This window comes from Numenius arquata, chromosome 16 (genome assembly GCF_964106895.1).
Source record: "Numenius arquata chromosome 16, bNumArq3.hap1.1, whole genome shotgun sequence".
Taxonomy (NCBI): Eukaryota; Metazoa; Chordata; class Aves; order Charadriiformes; family Scolopacidae; genus Numenius; species Numenius arquata.
Window position 1 is genome coordinate 7123870 of NC_133591.1, and position 15549 is coordinate 7139418.

The 15549-nt window shown below is 39.8% G+C and overlaps 1 protein-coding gene across 2 annotated transcripts in view; it reads left to right on the plus strand.

The window, feature by feature from the left end:
• TMEM132C (transmembrane protein 132C) overlaps positions 1–15549 on the plus strand; it is a 213961-nt gene that overhangs the window by 187389 nt on the left and 11023 nt on the right. For both annotated transcript variants that reach the window (XM_074159483.1, XM_074159482.1), the window contains exons 6-7: positions 14408–14613; positions 15091–15364. In XM_074159483.1, coding sequence (XP_074015584.1) covers positions 14408–14613; positions 15091–15364 — 480 coding nt within the window. The remainder of the gene's footprint in view (positions 1–14407; positions 14614–15090; positions 15365–15549) is intronic.

Here is a 15549-nt window from a genome sequence, read left to right on the forward strand (position 1 = left end):
TCCTAAGATAGCAACCTAACTACAAATCAAAGTGAAAGCTGGAATTTAATTAAGGGATCATCCTGATTGTAACCTTTTCGGAAACCACATTCCTAAGTAAGAAAAAAATGTAACGTAGCATTCAGAAATTGAAGAAATAAATTCAGAAAAGGATTACTCTGATCATCCAAAGTAGCCATCTTGCTTTAACAGCTTACAAAATTTCACCAAATAATTCCAGCCTCATGGAGATTTCTTCTTGCCAACAGTGATAATGACCAGTGTTAATTCTTCCATTCGGAGGAAGACTCAGGTCAGGGAAAAAAAATATACAACTGGTGGGTATTTGTTATGCATCACCAGATGATGCATAGAAAATGACAGCACAATGATTTCCCAAATAAAAATATCTCTGCAAAAATGTCTTCTGGCTTTTATAGATTTGGAACATACTGATCAAGGAGAAATTAAAATCCTAAATCTTAAAAAAAAAAAAAAAAGTGTGTTCTTGCAGTAATTGCAGTACAAGCTGGACTATTGCAGTTCTCCAACAATTTGTTTGGAAAGAATGTTTTCTTGAAGCACTATGTCCTTTGATTAGCACTTGGGACCCTGCTGTGCTTTTCTCTTATTTTCTACAGAAATAATTTATCTCCACTAAAAGAGTTTCTTAAAATGGAGCCTATTTGCACTATCAGAACATTTTTAAGTGGCTTCTAGAAGCCTCTGTGTCTACCCACTCTGAAGTTGAAGTGAAACAAATAACTGGAGGCTACATGCAGTGTTCATTGGAATTGACTAGAGAAATTTTTCAGGTGTAATTTCTTTCTCTTCAGAAATGTTTTGAAATTGCTCAGATGAATAGAGAAACTATCTTCTGTGTATTTAGAAATATATGCAGTGTCTCTAGAGGAATGCATCTGTGACATGAGTGCTAACCGCTATAAAACATACAGCTAGTTAAAAAATAAGAGTTCAGTGAAATGCTTTGAACAAAACAGTTTTATTATCTCACCATAAAGGAAAAAGAGCTTTTTTTTAAATCTAGAATGTTCCAGTGTCCAGGAAATTTCTTTAGATGGGGAAGTGAAGTTTGGGGTTCAAGTCAAATGGACATGTTTGTGTTGGTTCTGATTTTAAAAAGCACTCAGCTTCAAATGGAGCACAAAGGTCTTTCATCCTTAATTCATTCTGAAATTCCCCATCAAGCTTTTATGTTAAATTCTTTGGGTAGATCATCTTCCTCTCTAAAATACTGTTTTAGAGACCTTGTTGTGAGTAACCTTTCTGTTTAAAAAAAAAAAAAAAGTCCAGCCATCATAAATTTTATCTGCTGGGAAAAGATCACATTATCTGCAACAAAGAACGTGTGCTTGTGTTTCCAGTTTGTGTTCCCAAGCATCCATGTCATAGCAGAATCAAAACATATTTACAGGTATGAAAGTCTGTAGATTAATTTAAACCAAAAACTAAGGGGAAAAAAAAAAGTTGTTGATGAGAGCTATTTAATACTTAGACATATTAACATCTAGAGGTTCACAGAGATATTTTTCTTTGATTTCAATTGTGGGGAATTTCTGATAACTTTGGATTCAGGGAAAGATACAGAGTTAGGCTAGAAGTTGAAGATGAACAGAGCCTACTAGCATTTGGCTTGTAATATTTAGTCATCAAATAAACAAGTGTCCATTTGTATGTAAGTAAAGAGTCTAGAGGTAATGTTTATGCCCAGCAATTTGAATGGCCATCAGATAAAATGGCAATAAGATAAAAGCTTATTTATATTTATTTTTACAAGTGCCTTCAGTTTGGCTGCAATTACATTATTCTCAGTAACAGAGCCCACTGGAAATCTAAGCCTAAGATATATCTGTGAGTAACAGGTAATAGTTTCCCCAGTGATAAGCATGGTCTTGAAGCAGCTAAGTGCAGTTTGTGTCCTGTCTTAATCTGCTGATGACTACTGCTTTTACTTTTTTTTATTGTCTTATAGTTTCAACTCTTTACTTCCAAATTTACAGTTAATTTCATGAACTTTAAAAGTCTTTGAATGCTCTAGACCTTCACACAGCGTCCAACCATTTAAAAGTGGACACAATTTATTGCGGCACTAAAAATCAAGCAACAGCCAAATTTTACTTTGCTAAGCTGGAATTTACCAATAGGATCCATATATCTGCATGCATTAATAGTAATTGCAGTTGCATGTATAGGCTCCTTTTCATCTCCTGGAAATTCAAGCAGAACGTGGCTGCTTTTGGTGGTGCTTTTATATGGTTTGCGCAAGAGCAAATACTGCTCCAGGTTCCCAGCTCACCTGGCTGCTAGAACAGATGCAGTTTCACACTGAAGAAGAGCAGTTTCCAGGGACTTGCAGTATCTTGTGACATTTCCAGATTGAAAACTCCTGGTAATGCTTATGAATGTGAGGATATTTTTTCCATTAAAACAACCTGAGTTCAAAAATCTTCAGTGCTATGTATATTTCAGAAGCTACTGTAAGCATTTTGGGTTTTTATTTTGCTTTTATTTTTTGTTGTTTGTATTTTGCTTTTATCCCATTGCTACATGAGGGCATGCTGTATACATGGTATTATATTCTTATTGTACTGCTGTTATTTATATTTGGTAAATTAAAAGCTGGATACTAGTCTCAGTGTGTTAGCCTTGAACCATACTCTAAAGATCTTATTTACTAGTTTCTTTTTATTTTTAAATGGCATTAATAGCTTTGAGATGTATTCAGGTAACATTAGTCCACACATGCAGCTGCTGTAGTTGTCACGGGAAACAGAAACATGGATCTTACCTTTAAGATGTCCCTCAGTGGTTGTTAATGAGCAGTGGGCTCTTGGTTTCATTAGGACTGATGAGCAGAGGATGACATTAACCGCAGGTAAAGGCCACTGCAGGAATGTTAGAAATTTCTGTTGGGAGCTAAAATCCAGGACAGGGTGTCACAGCTGTCTGTCCCATATCACAGTAGCTTGAAACAAAATCCCAGATCAAAGCAACACTGAACTGTTGGGGTCTGAAAATCTGGCTAGGGGGTTTTGTGGCTGAACTCTAACTTAATAGCTACAAAGACTAGAACTACTGCTGGTATCAACACTTTCAAAGCAATAGTGATGGGACTTACAGACACGTGTCAAGGTTACTGTTTAAAGGCCCAATCCATTTACACACATGAGTAACTTTACTGTGAATATTGCTGACATAAGGGAACATACTCATATGAAATAATCGTTTAGGATTCATAAATGTTTCAGAGATTTTGCAATTTGTGGTGGAAACAGTTTATGAAATGAAATTAATTCTTACTAAATAGACACAAACTCATGTTGAAATGTCTGCTGGCCGCTTGTGAATCTATTCACATTAAAGGCCAGTCTGGATGCTGTGTAACACATGATGCAGGAACGTCTCCATTTGCCAGTAAGGAAGCTGACAGATGGACATATTCATGAGAGAGAAATAAATAATTGTGTACTACTTGTAGTAATTTATTTTTTAAATTGTATATCTGGAACCATACCACAATACCCTGTTTACTAAGGAAAAGTCATCAGCACTTCATTATTTAGATGATACTTTGCACTGTTTTCACTTTGATAGGCAGAGGAACCACTGGTTAGCAGCATCCATAGATATTTTTATCAAAAGTTGAGTTATACATTTTTCTGCCAGTAGGTTGAATGGGTTGAATGCAGTTGCAACCTGAGTGGCTGAGCTACAGGCAGCTATTAAAGAATCAACCTCTTGAGCCTCAGTCCTGTGCTCATTAAAGTGCTGCACTCATTAAAGCCATCAGCAAAGCTCACCCTGAAATTTTAATGGTATGGGGACAGTCCCTCAGGCTCCTTAATGTTTTGTCATAGTACCATCACTATTCCAGAAAAAAATGTCTTAACAAAAATGAGATCAATGGATGCCCTTTCATCATATTGTTTAGGCACCAAATAGAAAGATACTCTGACTCCAATCAGTGACTATATGCTAGGGTAACGTGATCATTTGCTCTCTGAGCAAAGGGGCTGGATGCCAGGGTTTGTAATTCAAAAGCAGGCTTCTGCCACTAAGGGAAATCATCCTGCCCTATCTGGAAAAGTGTGGTTATTCACACATGAGCAAGGCTGATATTCTGTTAGTGAGAGAGGGATAGTGTCCTGCTGCAGCACCAGCTTCTGTATCCTGCTCTACTTACTGTAAGGGCTCAGCTGGTTCCTGGATCCCCTTGAACTTTTCAGACATTCAACCAAGAGAGAGCAAAACAGGTGCCCAGGGAATGGTGAGATGAGGACAGGCAATGAGAGAAACATTGCTGTGATGGAAGGATGTGAGGTGTTATGTTAAAGAAAGTGCTAGTGCCAAAATACATTGATCCGTCAAAACCTGTATGAAGATGTATGGCAGTCAGGGGGTGACTGTCCTTAACTGGTGCACTGGAGTGTCAAAGGATATGGAAGTGCTCGAGATTGTTGAGGAGGGGCCTAAGTATCTGGTGTGTTCCTCTCCACAGAGCTAAATCAAGATCTGGTCCTTTTCCTGTTGAAATTACAGTGTTACACCATGAGCATTATAGAACTGATCTCATAGAGATTCAGTGCTTCTGGTCCTAAACATAGCTTGGCAATAATTGTACTTGGTTCAGTGAAACATTATAACAGATATTGCCAAAATATAAAAATGAGGAATCTCATAAGTATCTGTCAGAGGAAAGCTGTCTGCTCAAAACAAAGCTTCCCATGGCATCTAAGGTTTCTTCCCTGTGCTTTCTTACCAGCAGCATCTGGAGGTAGATAATGATGTAGTGGGTTGTGGTGAAGTGTGATGCAGGTGGTGATTTCAAGGAGAAGCACAGTTTTAGAAGATTTCATCCCATATTGGGATTGGGATTTCATCCCAATGTGCCAGAAACCCTGGCACATCATGGGCAGGTTACATTTTCCCTCATACCTTTTAACTCCTGCATACAGCAGGGTAAGCGTCCAAACTTGCATTGCATTTCTGCACCTCGGCATGCACGTACATTCCTCGTGTGGGGCTTTATTGCGAAGCCTTCAAGACTCAGAGGATTTAGGGTTTCGCATTATGTTTTTAGTGTAGGTTATAGGAGAAAATAAAAACAAGGGGCTGACTAGAAAGAACTGGTTGTTCCTACTAGCTATTTTGATTGAGGAAGAACACTAACTTCCAATATAAAGCTCCTACAGTGAATGTAATGCAATTGATTTATTGGTCATTTTTTACTTAGGTCAAATAAAACTGTATTTGGAGTTTGTTAGCCCTGTGTAACTGTTGTAGAGCTGAGCAGGCTGAATAATGAGTAGATGGATAAACTGGTTAAAACAGGGCTCATTCCTAATTCAACCCTGTAAAACAAAGAGAAATGAAAAGTCACACCAGATAGGGTTTCCAGGAATCCAGTGTGGTCTAATAACAGACAGACCATATTCTGTGCAGTCACTTTAATGTAATGCTCTCTTCTGTGATTTTATGTCAATCCTGCAAGATTCAGTGAAAGCATGGAGGGGTCAATCTGAACAACAGCAGCTACTGCCTGTCCTCCTCCACTGTAATATGCAGGGCAGCTACTTGTGGAGGGTTGATGCCTCTTTTAGATACATCAGCCCACACAAATTGTAGCAGTGCTCTCATTTCAAAACAATAGGTTGCTGTGTAACCATCTGGAAGGAGTGTAGAAAAGTTGGACTACCCCTCCTAAGGTGCCTGAGTGTTCGTTTCAGGCTTGCAAGCCTTCCCTTGGTTAGCTCCAGAATCAGAAGCTGAAAGCTCAGTCCATGTGACACTGTGCTGAGCGCCAACACAGATACACTGCTTTTGGGTTCTGCACTAGGGTCTCAGCACGGGGCTATAGGAACACACACATAAGCGTGGGATCTCTGTCAGATCCACTGCATGGTGCAGATACCCCCAAGGTCCACCACAAACGACCTTCCTGAAGTTTATGTTCAGTAGCTGATGAACTGCAAATACAGCTCCTACTCCCCACACCCTAATATAGCCTTGGAAACCCTCAAAAGCAGAAGCTGTATCTCTTTGTGAGTCCAGACCCAGCAGCATGTTTCTCTGATGGCTCCTCTTTCCTCTTCTGATACTGTGAGTTCCTGTGATTTGTGTGAAACAGAAAAGCTTTAAAAACAGGAAAGAAAGTCACAGCATGGAAATTCCATTGTCTTGCTCTTCTGAAGCCCTGTGACTTTCTAGGCTTTTCTTCTGGCAAATCTAATATGTTATGTTATATTCTGAACAGAATTGCAAATAGAAAGTCTGCCTCCTTGCCCTCCTTCATACTTTTCATAGTACTATGATTTACTGGGATCAATATACATCAGTAGAGTGGAGAAATTTCAGAGAAGCTTTAGAAAAATGAATCTCTACCACATGCTTCTGTCAGATGCAAATAACTGCATATAGGCCAGCAATACATGGAGCTTTCAGAGAAGATGTTATATCATTAATGTATACTACTACTCCCCAAGCAGTCAGCCTCTGTGGAAATTGAAACTCAAAACTGACATGGTCTGAGATACTTAAATTCTGCAATAAAAGTTGTAAATACCTTGCCATCACATAGTATGCAAAAATTTCAAGGGCAGCTAAAGAAACTTTTAAACCATATCCTTACAGACTGCTTTCCCTGTCATCTCATGCCTTCACCCAGCTCACTGCCTGCGTTAGTGATGTCAGTATGGAGAACCTATACATCCCAAATGAAAAATCAAAGCGGAATGGCAATAACAGTGCCTCAAGTTCCACAGAAAGTGCTTCAAAATCAACTTCAAAGCTGCAAGATCAAGACCAGGAAAGTAAATGGGAGAAAAAACATTAGTCTTATGACAGGTACAGATATGATGGGGAGATAAAGCAGTTTTCTCCAGACCTTTCTAAGTAAGACAGTGAGAATAAATGGTTCATTTTTCATCTGCTTTTCTGCCAATAGCTGTAATTTCCACATTGTGAATTTGTAAGTTGTAGATACATATTAAGTTAGAAAATGACAAGCATTGTGATGTTCTCAAATGTGCAGCTACCATCTACAGTGTGTAGATGGAATTAAAAGTCCCTGCATTCACCCTGTGATACTGCTTTGCCATGCAAGATATTTGGGGCCATAGATAGTCTGGCACACCCCTAGTGAGTAGGAGCCAAACTCTCTGTTCAGCTCCATTTTCAGAAATTACTTGACTCGAGAGTGCACAAAACAAGACAGATTTTGGTTTACGTGATAATGCTAGCTGCAGAGAGCTCCTGTGGCTCAGCGCAGCTACAGTTCAGCTTCAAAAGCTGGTCATTTGGGAGCAAATATATGCCCTCCAGTCTCAGCTGGCATTTTGTGCCCCTTTTACTCTCTCAGTTCTGTCGTAGTGAATGATACTCAGTTAGTTAAATGTATTGCTTCTGCTCTGCAAAGCTGCCAGCAAAATCTTTGTAATGAGATTAGATAATGTACAGCCTTTTCCCTAAGAAATGCTCTCTAGCTTTGGGGGTTTTCTACTTAGTTTTGCTAATCTGGCTGCTGATACTGAACATGCAGACCCTTCTCAGCAGAGAGAGTCCAAATTGCTTCTAAACTGTGGTCCTGATTTTACAGAGTTCTCCTCTACTTTGATACTCTGGGCTCGATCCCCGTGTTACTAGTGTGGGTTGCTGGGAACTTTGCCTGAGGACTGATCGCAGGGATTGAAACCGCATTTGGAATGTGGCAGCTGTTTACAAGCACAAAACAACATCAGCGCACAAACCCTGTTATCCATCAACAACTGCAGACAGTTCATTCTAAGAGAGGTAGAATGAGGCTTAAATCAGGTATTAAAGTGTAATGCCTGCCCTGCTCCCTCATCACTGCTTCCAGATTGGGAGTAATTATTCCTCAACTACTTCAAGAAACAAATTAATTCTTTTTCTTTTGGTGGGTCATAGGTAAAACCAACTCTCAGGGTTATTCTTGCATGTAATGTGAAAAAATCAAGCCTTTCATTTATTAAGATGACAGTCTTACCAATGTTAAGTCTGCGTTACTGTATTTACCTTTGTGCTTGCCCTGTGAGGGGAGCTTTTGGCTTCACATTCCGAGTCACTGAGCACAGTAGTCAGTGGAAACGAGGGGTGGCTCTGGCAAGTCAAGTTACACTAGCAATTAGCAACTCCTATAATGGATGCTTCCATTTTAAAGGCTGCTCTAATAGTGTCAGAAAGCTGTAAATATCATTCCAGAGATCATGGAAGAACTCAAGTCTGAAGCTTTAACTCTTATTACACTTAAATAGTCTAACATGAAAAAATGAATGGTATGGGCCTTGAGACAGCTTCCGTTTTCCAGTAGTAGGTTATTGATTATTCAGGAATATGCAGCCAGGCGTTGAAATCCTTCTTATGAAGCAGTTACCGTCACCTAATGTTCATGTAGCATAGGATTTCCTTTATATATAAAATCATAGTGTTTAATTGGAATCAAGGCTAGAGAACTATATAGAGTCTCTCTCAAAACCTCTAGAATTTAACAGGATTCCCTTTCTACAGAGGATGTTGTTAAAAAAGTATCTTTGAAGAAATTCTATAGAAGGACATGGATATTACAAAATTCTAAAGGATTATCCAAAAAAGCTTGTGGAACTATTGTCACTGTCTAATATTTCCTATATGATAGTATGTAAGTGTCAGTATATTCAATGGATAAGTCGTTCTGGTGCTCTGTATTCCTTAATGGAGTGAATGACTGCTCACAAAGCGTAACCTGCATGAGCTTCAATTGCCCTTCTGATATGTAAGAGTGATGATACTGAGCTGAAATACAAGGAGTGTCGTATATTTAGAAAGTGCTGAGCATCACTGTTCTTTTCTAATTATCCTGTATTTTTTTTCAGTGAAGTTGAGATTCCTTTAACAGATACTAGAAAAATCTTTTTGCTCATATAAGTGCTTTCATAAATATTTAAACATTTATGTAACCTTTGAATATTTTAGCAACATTACATTAGTATAACAGAAATGGGTAAATGAGTTTACACACCAAAATACAAGATGCTGAACCTGATGAATACAAGCAGGACATCTACCGTTATCGTATCTCCTCATTTCTGTTCAGTCTTAAAGATCTGAGACTTTTTAAACCTCAGAGTGTATAATTAGGGATTCTACCTAGAAAATGGACTGATGCCTGACAAATTTGCAGTGTTCATAAACTTGACAGGATTGCCATATTAAAAACTACTCTTTTTGTCCTTCAGAACTGTCCTTCAGAGACCTGTTGGTATGGGCTGATGTCTCCAGAGGTGGAAAACCACCAGGGGAATAAGGAAGCTTAGAATAGACTCAGAGAGTCAGTACCGCTTATTTATTTTTAGGTCTTATAGTCATTCTTTCCACTCCTGTGTACAACAGATATGAAACAGAACAGACAATTTTTTGAGTTCACCATCTTTTGAAAGACAGCCTTAGCTTACATTTGACACGAAATTTGTCTTTTGTAAACTCTCTGCCTCTGCCAGTAATTGAATGAAGATTTTGCAGGAATCTGTAGCCAAATTTAACCCAGCAAAACAGGAGTATTCTTACAGAAGTGTCAACAGCCCCTTTATGGCTGGAGATTCCATCGCAGTACATTGTCACATCCTTCATGGTGGCTTGAAGCAGCTCATGCTCCCTTCTTGCAGTTCTGCAATACAGAGGTCATGGTGGGATCAAGACCTTAATCTGGAAGGAGTAAGTAGAGAAGATGCAGAGGATTTGCATTTGACTGGTACTGGTACTAGGAATGTCCTTAATATTCACTGCAGGTACTGTTCATCACCAGGTGGAAAGGTACATTCACTCCCCAGATCACAAAGTCACATAGTGCCATAGGTAGTGATTCAGGACTGACTCTTTCTTGATTTCCAGGCAGTAGTTCTCTCTTGTCAGCTCAATAAAATGTGATTTGTTCCAGAGAGAATCTATCCAAGTCATTTGGAAAGGCAGTGGCCTTTGTAACAAAGAGGCACAAAAATATAATGCCAGAAAAAAGAAAGACAAAGAACAAATCTCTAGGGAATTGTGCTTAGCCCTGCCTTTTGCTGTCTAGCTTCTTTATTTTAGTTTTAATCTGGAGAGAGAAGTTAGAAAAATAGAAAAAAAAGTGGGGAAGTAGCTGAATGAAGCTTAATAATGAAAGAAACTGCTGAAGTAGCATCAGAAAGCTCTTTAAAATGGAAAACTTCTTGCTGATCTGCTACGCAGAATGGGAAAAAAACCAATCACTTAAAGGTGGTGGCTAAGCATGCTTTCCCTTCATCCTCTCTCACTTCTGATTCCAAAGATAAAAAGCACTTTCAGGGGAAAAATGCTTTCATAGTAAAAGCATAAATACTACAGGAGATGAGAGACAGAGGACTGTGCACAGAGTCTCCAGCCTCTACTAGAAACTTCCTTAGAGTCCTATGGGCAGGACTCACAGATGAGAGCTGGTCATTGTACTGTTCAGTGACCTTCCAGGAGCATTGCAAACCCTGGAGGGAAACAGAGAGATACTTTTATCTATGAAAAATGCTTAAACAAATATACTCTTTTAATTAAAAAGAATTTGAATTCTAATATGATCCAGTTTAATTTATTACTCTCTTTCATCTCCTTTCCATTCTTCCTCTGTGATTCCATGCAACAGTGTTTTAGGTTGTCCATGCCAGTCTTGTGTTTCCATCTCTCTTAACCCCACATGTGAAAAGATCAAAACAGTTTTACCAAGTCTACTTTGAATAACTCCAAAACCAAGTTGACTGTGATATTATTTCCATCTGAGTTAATGTGAGCTAAGGGGGTCTGTTGTTGCACCGTATAACCCCTACCCTTTTTTTGCGAAAGGTGTCTGCATAGCAAATCAGACCTTACACATGGCTTGCTGATGTTGTAAACTGTAGCAGAATCAGTATATCTGGATTTGTTCTCAGAGGCTGAAAAATCCTTTTTATTTATTTTTTTAAGTGACACTGTGTGAGACAAGGGCAAGGGAAGCAAACCCACCTGTTCTCCTTCTGCTTAGCCTGCTAGAGCTAAGCTTAGCTGAGATGTGTTGCTTACAGAAGCTGTAGACCATGGAATAGCTTTAATTGAATGTTTCTTGGAAAGGATCCTTAATCCTGTACATATGGAGAGCACACACATATTGTGAATTAGACACAGAGATACTGTTCCCTTCTCCCTTTCATCTCCTGTATAGCACTAGTTGGGAAGTCTGTTGCCTTTCTTTGTCAAAAACAATCAATGTTGTTTCAAGAATGGATACCTGAAAGCACAATAGTTAAAATGCATACAGTAATACAATCCGATATAAGCTTTGCTTCTCCTGCACTCTCTGTGTGCTACTTCTTTATCAGAAATACAGGAACAGAAGAAAGAGCATGTGTAAGGACATTAGCAATGCTTGTACTTTGTGAAAAGAGTAATGTTTTTCTCAATGCAGCTCATAAAGATCCACCACTATTGCTGATGCATGTCCAGTAATAAATATTATCCTGTAGCAATTTTAAAGGCTGCGTGGTAGCTACAACAGCCACCTCCTTAGGATGCTGTATATATTTGTTTAGCCATTTGTTTGTCGCATACCCATGAAGGCATATAGCAGCTTTACAAATACAGATGGAGATTGGATCTCAGCCCAGAACCATTTAGGAATTGCAGTTTTGCTACTATTGTTATTGTGGTTTTTCCTTGGCAGTCGCATTTGTTCTGCTACTGACAACGTTGGGCTTTAGATAATATTAAATCATACATCTAGACCAGACCTGGTCAGTCTGAAGCTGAGTATGTTATGAGAAATCTTTTATCAGCACATGCATGTGGTTTACTCTGTGCATAAACAAGCAACTTGTACAACTAAGAAAGTTCATTCATTTGTCTTTGAGATCAAGTCTATAGAAATTAATAGGATGGAACCGGTTTCAGGATGGCAATGGCTGCTCCACCAAGCAGAAATAAATCTTATTGACAAGCCTCCTAAAGCTTCTTCTTGAAGGAGTATAGGGCTAAAGAATGGCAAGCCATATCTGAAGGTGCTTTGTCAAATCTTCCAGACATAGGGTCTACTCCTCAAGGCGTACTCACTACTTCCCATTTGGCTCCAGAAGTTGTTCTGCGCTCCAGGTGCAGTGCAGCTCTCTGACCAAGGCTCCCTAGCTTGGGTTCTTTACACCAGTGGAGAGAATGGACAGAAAGAGTGGAATTGAGTTTCCTGAGGTTACTGAGAGAGACAGAAGTTGGAGTCTGTGTAAGCTAGGACTTCCTTGTATCCTGAACATCATGTTGTGACATAGGTAACATTCCTATGTGGTATATTGTTTAGATGTGAACTCCTTTTAACTTCAGCCATCTAAGAATTAGGTATCTGGTTAAGATATTTCGCAGGGTCTCCATCTCTGGTGGAGAGACACGGGCAGCTGCAGGGAGAGGGGTAATAACACTGCCAGACATTGAGAGAGGGGAGTCACCCGCTGGCCATTCCTGTTTCCATGCAGCTGAGACAGCAGTGAGATAATGGGCTTGCGTTAGACATCAGCAGCTCAAATACGGGAGCTGAATGCCCCCAGTATGTCCTAGCGGCTGGGTACTGCGCCAGGCAGGAATGCCTCTGTGCTCAGGAAGTCAAGGCAGTAACTCCTGATGTAGCCCTTGCTCACCTGTGCAGTTGGAGTTGTTTTCACGAGAAACATTTTCATGATGCTTCCTCTCCCAGGGTGAAGATGATGCAATGGCACCATAGAAAGCAAGAGCAGCCCAAGTAGGAAAGAGTTCTGAATCACTGCATGGTATTATATATTATATTATGCACCTCTGCTGCATGGTACTTTTAGATTAGATCAAATAGTCATTCTGAAACAGCCTAGTATGAACTAAATCCTTTTCCGTATTACCATTCAATTCAATACACGCAAAAATAGGGCATGCCATTTATAGTGAGAAAATGAAGAAATTTCTGCCACCTTCAGACTTTTAAACCTGTATTCAATGGTCGAGAGAGAAGCCTAAATAGAGAGATGGGTCAGGTATGGTAGTACTTAGTACTGTTTTCAGTCAACAGAGCCCAGTTACAGCGTAACCCACTTAGGGAATGAGTCATAGAAATGTTTGTATTGTGTTCTCTGAAATTTCCTTTTGCAATCTCACCATCAAATATTTTACCAGAATGTGAGCAGTGCCTAAACCCGACAGAGGATACAAATGGGATGTGTATGTCAAACTGGGAACAATTTAGCTCCTGTATCTGGTCACAGAGGACACCCATCTGTTTGATTAGACTGGGGACATAAGCATTTCTAGCTGATAATCTTCATTTGAATAAAATGGTGTCCGGAACGGGAGTGGGGGTAAAAGGGAGCAGATGATAATACAAATATATGTTCAGGTGGGGAGACACATCGCCACTATTAACGATATTCATTATGGGCGATGAAATAGAATTCTGACAGGATGGGAGCAGGAACAGGAGTTGAAGAGATCTGCTGGGTTTACTGTTAATTTCTGCAGACATGCCAGCTCATTTAGTAATGTAACAGCTCCCATTGCTAGCCACTTAATGTATGATTAATGTGCCACAGGATTTCCCTAGACATTTATGACACCTTTAGGAATAGATATGACAATGACTTTATCACATGGAGTCACTTCATACTATCTGCATCCCTCTTAATGATTTATATATTCAGGAGTGATTTTATCACTACTACTCAGTAACGTAATAAATGAGAAAACTCAATGGTCTGTAAATTACAACATTGATTAAAGAAGTGATTAGTGATATAACTCTTACATGACTATGATAACGCATGCTTATATTTCAGGACAGCATTTACATGCTAATGATAAATCCACTGCAGTGTTTAGAAATACTTTACAGCTTTAATCAAAATGTAAACATTTATAAACAGATAATGTTTATTGTGGAGGAAATGAGTAGATTTTTGTTACTCTTTGGTGGGTGAAATCCACTCCAGAGCCGGCTTTGTCTTGAAGACTGGAAGCAGCGTCACCCCCTGATGAATGTGCTCGTGAAGGTAGAGCTTTGATTTGCTGCTTGCCTCCATTGAGACCTGTTTTGGTTTGTTGGGCTCCTCTTGGCCAGGTTGTGAAGGAGCCTTGCTCATTATGAATTCCACAGCGCTGTGATCAGCTACTGGCTCACTGCATAACAAACCAAAAGTCAACCACCAGCTTCATAAATATTTTCCAGTCTTTAGGCATCTCCAGCATAATTATGCCTCCTGAGCCAATGGATTTTTGTGTTCAGCTGCTGCCATTGTAAAAGGCCATCATTAACATTCATAAAGAGAAGGGAGCCTTTTTTGTTTGTTTTTGTTTTTGAGATGCCAGGGTCACTCTTTGAGCTCATTTTGTCGCAGTGATTACCTTTTCTTCTTTCTCTCTCCTCCCTCCTTAGGTTTCTGACAGATGTGACTATGTTTTTGTCAATGGCAAAGAAATGAAAGGCAAGGTGAATGCGCTTGTGAACTTCACGTATCAGTATCTGAGTGCTCCTCTGCAAATCACAGTCTGGGTTCCACGCCTGCCTCTTCAAATCGATATTTCGGACACAGAACTGAGCCAAATCAAAGGCTGGCGAGTCCCTGTTGTTTCCAACAAAAGGTAGGTTTGAGTTGCTAAATTTTTGGGGTATTTTTGTAAAATGAATGGAGTTTATTTTAACTCTCAGCAAGAACAGGTGCAGCACCTGCACCCAAAGGGCAGCATCTTTCCTTGAGGAACAGCAGTACTGTAATCCCCAGTTTTGCACCCGTTATCTGCAGGTATAATAAAGCTTTTTAAAGTTGTGGGAGTTTTCTGTGCGAGTGTTTGTCCTGCGCAGCAGAGTATAGTCTGCTGCTTTAGTAAGGACCACTTAGAGCGTTGCTGTTGTTCAGACATACCAGCTTACGTGAAAAAGTGGTATCATTCATTTGTGTTGTCCTTCCCCATGCTAGGTAGCCATGAATCAGCAATGATCCAACAAAACAGAAGGGAGGGCTGCTGTTTAAGGGGGTACTCTCCATTAGCACTCTAAGGTTAGTTTTCACTGATGTTCTTGAAAATATTTCTTTATGTTTCAATTTCTTATGAAAAAAGACCAACCAGAGACAGTGATGATGAGGATGAAGATGAGCGGAAAGGAAGAGGATGCACTCTGCAGTACCAGCATGCCATGGTGCGAGTCCTCACCCAATTTGTAGCTGAGGATTCTAGCCCTTGGGGTCAGCTGAGCTACCTACTGGGCTCAGATTGGCAGTTTGACATTACAGACCTGGTGATGGATTTTATGAAACTGGAGGATCCTCACATTGCCAAGCTGCAGGAAGGCAGGATTTTGATCGGACGTGAAGTAGGAATGACAACGATGCAGGTACTGTGCTCTAGACTACCACATTCTGCCATTCTCGTAGGGAACCTGTGTGGGGGCATAAATGGCAGTTGTCTGCTGTCTTGAAACAGGATAATTTCTCATTACATTCCTGTGACCTTCTAGAGTGCCACACACAGCATTAATGCAACAACATTGATACAAGCCAGAGGTGGTCCGAGGGATGC